The sequence below is a fragment of the Epinephelus moara genome, chromosome 22 (genome assembly GCF_006386435.1).
Source record: "Epinephelus moara isolate mb chromosome 22, YSFRI_EMoa_1.0, whole genome shotgun sequence".
Lineage (NCBI taxonomy): Eukaryota > Metazoa > Chordata > Actinopteri > Perciformes > Serranidae > Epinephelus > Epinephelus moara.
Window position 1 is genome coordinate 32,786,011 of NC_065527.1, and position 11,506 is coordinate 32,797,516.

General features: G+C 45.0%; 1 protein-coding gene across 1 annotated transcript in view; it reads right to left on the minus strand.

Moving 5' to 3' along the window:
- Positions 1-11,506, minus strand: part of LOC126383463 (phosphatidylinositol 4-kinase beta-like) — a 53,233-nt gene that overhangs the window by 34,517 nt on the left and 7,210 nt on the right. The window contains exons 2-4 of the mRNA XM_050033969.1: positions 7,862-8,354; positions 6,030-6,610; positions 2,573-3,019 (exon numbers count right to left, since the gene is read on the minus strand). Of these exons, the coding sequence (XP_049889926.1) occupies positions 2,573-3,019; positions 6,030-6,610; positions 7,862-8,339 (1,506 nt within the window). The 5' untranslated portion in view covers positions 8,340-8,354. The remainder of the gene's footprint in view (positions 1-2,572; positions 3,020-6,029; positions 6,611-7,861; positions 8,355-11,506) is intronic.

Sequence of the window (11,506 nt, forward strand, 5' to 3'; positions counted from 1 at the left end):
AAATCTTTTCTGTGCATCCCTGCAACCTCCACCCCATCGGAGCGGATCTTTTCCGCAGCAGGGAACATCTGCTCTCAAAAGAGAGCAAGCCTTTCTCCAGAACATGTAGAAATGCTAACTTTCCTGGCTATGAACAAGAGCCTTGTGTAGATTGGGATTATATAGAGTCAGAGTGTAGTAAAGTTGAATACAGTTGTGAGCACTGAGCACAAAATGCACTTTTGTTATATTTGAGTGAGACCAAAACTTAATTTTTGTGGATAATTTCTTTTTAGTTTCAGGTGCCTACCTCATTTGATTTTGTAGCACTATTCAATACTTTAAAATGTAGCTATGTTTGATGCCAGAGACAAATGAAGCAAAGAAAAACCTAAACAAGTATTTATTTTTGTTTTCTTTAGCCCAGTGCCTTGTTTTCCTTATTTTACTCAGCTGTTTGCACTCTATGCTACATTTAAAGATTTGTTTGATGTCTGAGAAGAGTGAAATATGTTTACAAGTATTTCTTTTTGTTGATATTTTGTATTCTTACTAGTGCATAGTATTCATAGTGCAACTATACATAGTGCATAGTTTTTGGTTCCATTTTACAATGCACTAAACATTTACAGCTAAAAATGTTAAAGGCCAGAGTTGTGCCTTCATTTTATTTTGCACACATCACATTAAAAAATGTCAGAAATGCTGCTACAAGCTGCAAAGTTCATTAAAAGTTGAATGAACTATCATCTTAATTGTCTTTATTTTTAGTTAGCACATACCTTAAACACTTCAAGCTGGAAGCTAATGATGGTTATATAAGAGCAGCTGCATGCTGGTGCGATGAGCTGCAATTTACGTATGATCCGATTAGTCGACTAATTGCAAAAATAATCGGTGACTAGTTGATTATCAAAATAATCATTTGTGGCAGCCCTACTTACAACATTACTTTTGTTATCACATCACTACTGACTTGAAATACAACATCACATCAGTGGACTCATTTTAGTAATCGCTGTGCTGCTCAAGCACATCATAAAGCAGCAAGCTAGTTAGAAACACTTACCTTAACAGCTGGAAATTACTTTAATTTTGCTGAGAGGAAAGATGACAAGAACACTGTTGCTGCAGGTAGTAGAACTACAACTCGTCCTTAAACCTCCGGTCTGAAACACCTCGGCTACTACAACTGACAGCACAACAACGTGAAGCTCCAGAAAATACACCCCACCAAAGGTGAGCCCTCCTCAGCCGCATAGGTCGCATAGGTAGCCCTACACTGGCTAAACAACCAAAACTGGATTTTAATTGTGGACAGCTGCAGCTACAAGAAGTGATGAGGCTTGTGGTTGGATATGTTGTAGATGAAATGCTGCTCCATGAGTGACTCTCTGTCTTTCAGGCAGAGCCTTGGAAAAATACTGGTCACAGGGAATTGAAGACCTCCAGGTAAATAGAAGCTATCTAGCCTTAGCTACACTTAACAGCGATTCCCCTGAAATTCACACAGAGGCGCACATCTGAATTTTGGGGAGATACTCAATTACCAATTTTATGGGGTGTAACGGAAAAGTGATGTAATGAGTGGTGTGACAAATTACTGTTGGCAGGGAGTAATAAGTAAAGAAATAGTAATGAGTAATGAGTAATGTACTACATTTTTAGAGACACTGCACATAAGTTTGACGTCTTTTGCAACTGTCAGAAAAACATATCGGCATCGACAAAAGGACATTATAAGCTCGGAAATGTACAATTCTGATGGATCGAAAAAATTTGGAACCGGTTCTCATTCTCATTCCTACATCTGATGATGGCACTCCTTACGGTGATTACAATTCATCCTGAGGGGATTACAGCACTCAGGTGTGCAGGAGCTCTAGTTGAAAAAGGTGATCAATGCAGACAGCTGAGGAGTCTTATCACGTGTAACTAACAGGTTCTGTTTCTGACACAAGTGACGTCGTAAAGAAGGGGAACACAATGTGACAAAGAACACAAAGAGGTGAACAAAAAGTACGACAAGATAAAGGAGGCGAACAAAAGGAGGCTGCAAAGAAAAACGACGCCACGCCCCACACAGATAATTACAGATTTTCCTTCCAGGTTCTGTGAAAATGCCACCAGCAGCATCTGAACTGTCACACTATACATCAGAGCAACCCTGAAGCTGACTGATATCAGCAGGCTGTATGAGAACGACTCAAATGTAAAACACATACAAGTACATGGGATTTTTGGACTTTTTAAAAGTAAATTCTTTATTCATAATAAATATATTTTTTAACTTTTTTTTTCCACTGAAACTAGCAATACATGTTTTATTATTGGCAGTGCTTTCCTGACTTTAATCGTTTTCAATCCATCTTCAATTCAGTTTTGCTCTGTGTGTTTTATTTATACACACAGTATTATTTAAGATAAATAAAATGTCATTATCGATTATCAAATTTACTTTTATTGTCAAGTGTCAGATAATAAAGAAGTACTCAAAAATCTCAAATCCACAGACCAAACCCTCTGATGGACACAACATTGTTCTAATACCAGCTCTTCCCTTTGAGGTGTCAAGTAAAAGTCTGGTCCTTACCTCCTCATGGACAGCCTCCACTTTTGGGTTACTTCCTGTCCGTCGGAGGCCGGAGCCGGGCCCGCTGCTTGCCGTGGTGGCGTCTGACTTGGATCTCTGGTGGGTCCTCCTGGATGGAGAAACAAACACTTCCACCTCTCCCTGTACAGGGCTGTCTGGGCCGGCCGTAGAGTAGGAGGGGCCAGATTCCATGTTGCTGCTGTTGTGCCTTCGGTGGCAGCGACGGTGGGTTGGCGAGGACATCGGGCTTTCAGAAACAGAAGCTGAAACTGCTCTGTGAGCATCTGGTGGAGGAGCTGAAGGTTTGAGCTCATCAGACAGGATGAGTTTTCGGAGTTTGGTGCCTCTGGAGTGACGCTGGGTGGAGATGTGCATGTCAGAGGAGTAAGCACCCAGCAGCCAAGCCGTCAGCAGTGAGAAGGTTATCTCACCTCTGCAACGGTGGATCTGAGGGACGGACAGAGAGACAAAGACTTTAGATTGTATGTCAAGATTAAATATTACATTATTCATTTGTTAAATAATACCCTTTTCCACCCAAATCAGTACATATATGCAGGTTTTTAAAATGCAGTAAAACCCACTAAAAACAGCTGATAGACTCCTTTCCCATTGCCAGTAGACCAGAGTCATGTACACAGCTCTGCAGTAAACAGGTATGCCTTTCTGTTGTTTTCCAACACGTTTGTGACATTAAACATGACGCACCAGAAGACAGGCTAGTAAACAGTAGGAAGCAGCATGGAGGCCAGTAAAAATATTTTGGTGGTTACTTCGTTTTTATATCTGATATGTATTCAGTCTCTCTTTCAAAATCTGTGCCGACTAATTTGGAATGAGGTTCGAGCGCTGCTTGGACAGGGACATGGAATTTGTGGTGGCACACGACTGACAGAAATTAGCATGTTCAGCCAGGTGTTGTAATTTTATTACTGCCGACTGAAGCTGATCAGAGTTGGGGCCCATATATACCCATGACTACTGCAGAGTCATTTGTCCTGGGACTAAAGATAAAAGCCAGATATTAGTGAGTGTTAGTTGTTTTTATGTCCAGTGGGAGAGGGTCTTAAGTTTTCAAAGAGGGCTGGGCAACAGGGCCAAAAAATAAAAACTTATTTCTTTAAGACTGGGGGCTTCAGCCTCATCCTCCAGCTTGTCCTGGTAGCTCCTGAGGCATTCCCAGACCAGATGAGATATATAATCCCTGCAGCATGTTCTGGGTGGGCCTCTCTCAGTAAGAAGTGTCCGAAATACCTCCAATGGGAGGTGTCCAGGAAGCGTTTGATGGCCTCATCTGGGTCCTTTTAACAAAATACATTCAGATGTACTTTGTGGTCCTATGGCCCGTTTCAAGATGTTCTCATGCACTGTTCGCACGTATACCTACATAAAGTAATGAACCAGAATTTGTATATAACCCATGTAGTCCGTGAGCTCGTAAATTATATATAACCCACAAATTGTGAAGGCTGTGTTCACATGACCAATGTGCTGATGAGAGTAAAGAAGGAAGTGTACAAAGAGCAAACATTTGTGTAAGGAGGCAGGGTGGGGTGGATGGGTCAAACAAACACAGGACTTTCCCCCAGGAGACTGGTGTCTGTGTCCTGTGTGAAATCAAGTGAACGCTGAGTTATCTTAAAGGCCCTGACACACCAAGCCGACAGTTGGCCGTCAGTCAAAGTTGGAGCATCGGTGAGCTTCTGTCGCCCTAGTTTTTGCAGTGTGTCCCGCACCATCTGCACTTTTGCGTCGGCGGCTTTTCGGCTGATTGAGCATGTTGAATTGGCGGCGGAGCTTGTCGGTGAGAGAGATCACTCTGATTGGCTGTTCAGGTTTTATTTCCTCGCCCCTGTAGCGAGTGAATCTGCCTGTAGTGAAACCAGGGCTAAACGGTGCTTCCTCCTCAGGCTCCACTTCACTCAGCTGCCCAACAGCCCCGCTGCTTCTTCCCACTTTAACCTGAATAGCCGCAGCATGACCGGAGGGAAGCAGAGAAGCACAGCCTAGCCCCGGCTCTCCATTTGGATCCAACCGGAGCACCGAGCCCCGGTTTGTTATTCAGGTTAAAGTGGGAAGAAGCAGCTGAGTGAAGTGGAGCCTGCGGAGGAAACACCGGGACCGTCTGGATGTAATAGTCCGTGGAGGTGCTGCGGTGCTCTTTTTGCGTTATTTCCTCTCACACAGGCGCAGAACGTACATGCTACTTGGCCATCGGATGTAGTCTTTGTAGTGTGTTCAAATGCAACTGACACAGGGTGATGTGAGGCATCGCCGCTAGTTCTTTGATGTCGGTTTGGTGTGTCAGCACCTTAAGGTATGTCGTCAAGTTATGTTAAGTACGTAAGTTACTTTGCATTAAGTACATTACGTGACAAAACCCTACCATGTTTCTTTTCCTAAAACTATCCTAACAACTAGGGGCGCTAATTCGTTAGATGTTTACTAAACTACTGTATGAGGATCTGCTGCCCATCCAGCATCTTTGCAAGGGTCCCCAATAAAGGTTTAAAAATTGACCACGGCCTACTCTCCAGCAGCATGGCGTACACTTTCCAAAGGAGGCAGGGTAGTGCTATACCCTGACAACAGAATGCATCTTTTGGCCATGCTTTAAAAAGAATGGGAACCATCGGCCTGCTGTTAAACTGCCTCAGTGACCTCCACCAGTGAGATGGGCAAGGATTCCCCCTAAATCATCTTATCATTCTGCCCCCACTGAAGATATGTTGGTCGGGTTTAGGAATCCCGTTTTTTTCACCGTCCTACACTGTCCACGGTCAGAGTCGGCAGTTCAGCCTGGAGAGAGAAAGTCCCGCCTCTCTCTTCTGAGTCATCTGATGATTTGTCAGAACTCCTAGAGGCCGACCGAATGTTTTTCTGCATGGTCTTTGTAAACTCCTTCCAAACTAGAAAAGTTGTGGTCCTTCTGGTCTACTGATACCTGTCAGTTGAGCTGTTATTAAAGGTGGCATGGCATTCTATGGCCCAAGCACTATTTTCCTCGACATGGGTGAGAATGCTAAAGCATCACAATGTTTGACACCTGACTGCCAACGCACCAAACCTCCACATGGTGATGGCTTGTTGTTTCTGGTGAGGGTCAGACCACCAGGAGCTTCCCTCCCAGGTCTAGCCTGACGGTGGGGGCATGACTTCGTAAGTCTGGGCAAAGTTGCAAAGTATCATGGAGGCATTGATAAACAGTAGAGAGATGGATGGGATTTAGCTCTGAACACACTTACCCAAGTGTTCCACAGCTTTGTTAATAAACTAACACCCTGAGTTGATACAAAGGTTAGCTAGCTAACAAGCTTCACGTGATTTCTATACAAAATCATTTAAATGGATCCTTGGTGAAATGATCCATACATAGAACCAGACAGAAATAAATGATGCCTTCTGTTGAGACCTTAAAACCTCTGTTGTTTTCTAAACCAGGTGCCTGGGGACTCACCAGGTACGGTCTGATGGCATCTCCCACCTCGGTGTCCATGTGCACATACATGTTGAGCAGCTGCGGCAGGTAGAAGTCCACCTCGCTGTCGGGGAAGCTGAAGAGGCGGTTTCCAATGTACGCCTGCACCCCTGGCTCCTTTGACTTGTACAGGTAGGAGATTGCCATGGAAACGTCAAACAGCTTGGACTCGAACAGGCGCAGCAGCCACGACTGTTTAGATGATGATGATGATGATGCCGACAGCAGTGAGGAGGACTCCGGCCGTGCTGCAGGAGGTGGGTCTTGCTGGTAGGTATCACCTTGTTTACCCCCATCCTTTCCACAACTCCCCTCCACCTCTTCCTCCTCTTCCTCCTCTTCCTCCTCTTTGATGGAGCTGGTGTCCGGGCTGATGTGCCACTGTGGGCTGGAGCACTCTGTTGAGTCTGTGTAATGTTGTTGTTGTTGTTGCTGTTGTTGATCGTCCTGTTGTTGTTGTTTGTTGTCAACTTGTTGCTGTTCAGGCACTTCTCTGTTTTGCAGCTTGACCTTGAGAAGGACTTCCTGGCAAGCCTTCAGAGCAACTTCTGGGTCGATCACTGGAGGCAGAAATCAAGAAGAGGTCAGACTGATCGTCACCATAACATCTGTAAAACTTGAAAGAAAAACTTAGAAACTGCAAACAACAAATTGATGACTCAGCTTTAAAAAAGACTGAATCTGTGGCACTTTTCCTTTAATGTCCTCCTGAGAATCACCACCTCACAGAGTGGAAGGGTTTTGTGTCCCTGTGGTCCTGGGAGCTGTGCTGTCTTGAGGCCCATTTCCACTGAAGAAGTTCCTGTTACTATTTGGGGGGCAGGAACTTTACAGGAACGTCCTCTCGCTTGGCCCTCTCAACCGCCATGTCTCCACTGAGAGAGCGGAGTAGGAAGATTCCTGTAAAGTTACCGGGCTCTGGATGTGACGTAATCGTTGCGTGACCATTTTGACCGGGGCGACGCGGCTATTTTGTCGCTTTCTATTGACGTCACATCCCGCCTTGAGTATATCCAATCAGCACCAAGTAAACCCCAAGCCCCACCCAGGAGTTTTTCGGGGCCGTTCTGAGTACCTACTCCGAGGCAGGGACTTGTTTAGCCCCTGTAAAAATTCCGGAACTCTGTCCTTCGGGGTGGTTCCTGCAGTGGAGACACGCACCAACGGCCCCGGCCCCGTAAAATTACCCCTAAGTTCCTGCGGTGGAAACGGGCCTTAGGTCCCCCAAGACATATTGGTCCCAGTTGAGGGGCCAGACTAAAAGGTGTGGTCACACTGCACTTCTCACAAATATTCAACCTGTTTCCTAATGCCTACTGAATGTGCAGTCAAGGACGGCTTTCCTGATGTCGGTGTAATCTCCAGCTAGTTTGTGATCACTCAATATTAATTTAAACAAAACTAGATACAACTGGACTCACCTCTGTGCAGAGTACCAATCTGGTACCAAACTTCTGGATCAGGACTAAGTGGATTTTTCAAAATACATTGTGTGCATAAGCTAGGCTAGCAGTTTGACCCTGCTTTCAGTGTTTGTGCTAAACTAGACTAACAGTTTCCCCAGTTTCCAGTCTTTGTGCTAAGCTAGGCTAACAGTTTTTCCCTGCTTCTAGTCTTTGTGCTAAGCTAGGCTCACAGTTCCCCCCTGCTTCTAGTCTTTGTGCAAAGCTAGGCTAACAGTCCCCTGTTTCTAGTCTTTGTGCTAAGCTAACAGTTCCCCCCTGCTCCTACTCTTTGTGCTCAGAATCAGCTGAATCATTCGTGTGGTCTCAACAATACATCAATGACAAAATATTATGGGGTTCTGTTACCTTGGTCGACCCCCAGGTCCATCTCCATGGCATCCTCTGAGATGACGTCCAGCGGGGGGCTGGGGCCTCGCGGGTCGCCGGCACTCGACATACCACTGCTGCCAATGCCCTCACTGGCGCTGCTGCCAAGGCTGCCAGTGCTGCCGATGCTCCCGCTGGGGCTGGAGCTGCGGGGGCTGGCGCTGGGTGAGGAAGGCTGCTCGCTGTGGGAAGGTGGGGGCAGCTGCAGCTGGGGGCGGGGGTGATGATGATGATGATGATGGTGGTGGTGGTGGTGGACTGGGCAGTCAGAGGAGCTTTCAGAGCATGAGGAAGATGATGAAGAAGAGGAGGTAGAGGAGGCGCTGGAGGGGGAGGAGGGGCAGGAGAAGGTGGTGGGGGAGGTGGAGGAGGCAGGTGGAAGAGGTGGTGCTGAGTGGGAGGGGCTAAGGTGGAGCGGACGCAGAGCCGGGGACAAAGAGACCTCTGTGTCGGCCATTTTGGAGGAGCAGGCCTACAAAGAGAGAGAGAAAGAGAAAATGTTGTCTCTGTGAACTGATGCAGGTTCTGTACTCTGTAAATGTTTCCCGAAATGTTGAACTGTTCCTGTTAAGATTCTCCACTCTGATATTTGTTTAGAAATCCTAAGCAGGTCTGGAAACAGCTACACAAACATCATTTAAAGAGTGTATGTGTCGTGTCTGCAGTAGCTGAGATGAACCATGGTGTATTTACATGATAGTGTCACTTTGTTTGTCTCCCTCCCACACATCGTTGTGAGTTTGCATGTGTGTGTGCTATGTAATGTCCTCCTGCTGCACACCAACCTGTCAGCTGAATAACAGTCTGCATCAGAACCATGATCTATATACACAAACAACCCAGTAGCCTTGATATTTTATTATTTATCTTTTCTTGAAGTCGTGAACGAGGCTCATTACGTCTGCAGCAACACGCTGAGAGAAGGGAAACCTCCTGTTGTGTTTGTGTCATCAGAGTGAGTGACGCAGATGACTGGGATCATCACTGTGAGGAGGAGGAGGAGGAGTCTGATTTTGTTTCTATTTCTTTTTCTATCAGTATCCTCCTCTCCTTCTCACAGACTCTGTGTTTTTTCTGGTTTCACTTCCAGCAGCTGATCCAGTTTCTGTCTGACCTCCTGACACTGAAATCTGTTTCCATGACAAATCTTTGAAAAAAGATTAACCGTTTCTGTGACAATGCCTCTTCCTGCATCTCTCCATCCAAATACAGTTAATAAAGTAACACTCATTGCTTTGTTACTGTTACATAAAAACTGAACCTTACATAAGAGACAGTTCCCCCTGCTTCTAGTCTTTGTGCTAAGCTAGGCTAACAGTCCACCCTGTTTCTAGTCTTTGTGCTAACTAGGCTAACAGTTCCCCCGCTTCCAGTCTTTGTGCTAAGTCAGGCTAACAGTTCCCCCCTACTTCCAGTCTTTGTGCTAAGCTAGGCTAACAGTCCCCCGTTTCCAGTCTTTGTGCCAACTAGGCTAACAGTTCCCCTGTTTCCAGTCTTTGTGCTAAGCTAAGCCAAGCTAACAGTTCCCCTCATTTCCTGTGTTTGTGCTAAGTCTGGCTAACAGTTCCCCCCTGCTTCCAGTCTTTGTGCTAAGCTAGACTAACAGTTTCCCCCATTCCCTGTCTTTGTGCTAAGCTAGGCTAACAGTTCTCCCTGCTTCTAGTCTTTGAGCTAAGCTAGGATAACAGGTTCTCCTCCTTACAGTCATTGTGCTAAGCTAAGCTGGCAGTTTCACCCTGCTTCCAGTGTTTGTGCTAAGCTAGGCTAGCAGATTTCCCCTGCTTCCAGTGTCTGTGCTATGCTAGGCTAACAGTTCCCCCAATTTCCTGTCTTTGTGCTAAGTTAGGCTAATAGTTCCCCCTACTTCCAGCCTTTGTGCTGAGTTAGGCTAAGGGGTCCCCCTGCTTCCAGTCTCTGTGCTAAGTTAGGCTTACAGTTCCCCTGTTAAAGCTAACAGCTTCACCCTGCTTCCAGTCTCTGTGCTAAGTTAGGCTTACAGTTCCCCTGCTTTCAATCTTTGTGCTAAGCTAGGCTAACAGTTCCCCCTGCTTCTAGTCTTTGAGCTAAGCTAGGATAACAGGTCCTCCTGCTTCCAGTCTTTGTGCTAAGCTAAGCCAGCAGTGTCACCCTGCTTCCAGTGTCTGTGCTGCCAAGCTAACAGTTTCCCACTGCTTTCCAGTCTTTGTGGTAAGCTAGGCTAACAGTTTCCCCCCGCTTTCCAGTCTTCGTGCTAAATAAGACAACAGTTTCCTCTATTTCCTGTCTCTGTGCTAAGCTAGGCTAGCAGTTTCCCCATGACCAGTCTTAGTGCTAAGCCAGGCTGACATTTCCCCCCCTGCTTACAGTTTTGTGCTAAGATAGGCTAACTTTTGCAGTAAATTTAGAAGCATAGAAGTTTAAAGTAGCATAAAATAGAAATACTCAAATACAGTACAAGTACCCTGAAATTGTCCCACAGTACGGTACTGGAGTAAATGTACTTCTTCACTGCCGGTGTATTAATATGAAACTTAAAAAAAAAATTGACTTCAGATCGCAAATCTGTGTCCTTGTAATGACATCATCGTCAGCTTAATTTGATCTGATCACAAACAGCTTAGCATGATGTCATCACATGTGTGTGAGTGTGTGTATGATGGTTTCCAGATGTGAGGCGTGGGTGGAGGCAGCTTTACTCTCTCTCTGTACACATGCACAGACACACACACACACACACACACACACACACACACTTACTGTAGTATTTAAAAGCGCTGTTTGTAGCTCTGAAGAAAGATAGATGTTTATGTTGATACAGATAATTTCACATTATTTTGAATGCAGGACTTTTCCTCACAACTGATTATTCCTGCACTGTGGTATTGTTATTTTTACACAAGTAAAATATACGTGAGTACTTCTTCTACCTCTGATGACTTGTTTGACCTTTGACCTGCTGACTGCTGGCTGATTGGTTGTCTTGTTAATCACACTGATAATCAGCAGAAACAGAAGACAATAAAACAAAACAGAAAACAATCAGCTGGTGGGGAGAAAATATTAAACCTTCAGCACAGTTTTATAAAATCTGGAACAAACAGAGTCACAGGAAGTGATCTAATTTCATTTCAGCTGGTCTTTACATTTGTAAATATATATAAATATAAAAAATAAAGGAAAGGGACATTAAACCAGCTCAGTCTTAGATGCTCGGTGACACAGACACATGTTGATACTCAGATAGATAGAAAGATAGAGTACTGATGTTTTTTTCCCTTTGTTTCTATCTATCTATGTATCTATCTATGTATCTATCTATCTATCTATCTTTAAAAACTCTCCAGCTAATTCAGAATGCAGCAGCACGTGCACTAACAGGAACTAAGAGGCGAGAACACATTTCTACTGTTTTAGCTTCTCTGCACTGGCTCCCTGTAAAATCCAGAATTCAATATAAAATCCTACTCCTAACTTATAAAGCTCTAAATGGTCAGGCTCCGTCATATCTTAGAGAGCTCATAGTGCCATATTATCCCACCAGAACTCTGCGCTCTGAGAATGCAGGGTTACTCATGGTCCCTAAAGTCTCCAAAAGTAGATCAGGAGCCAGAGCCTTCAGCTATCAGGCTCCTCTCCTGTGGAATC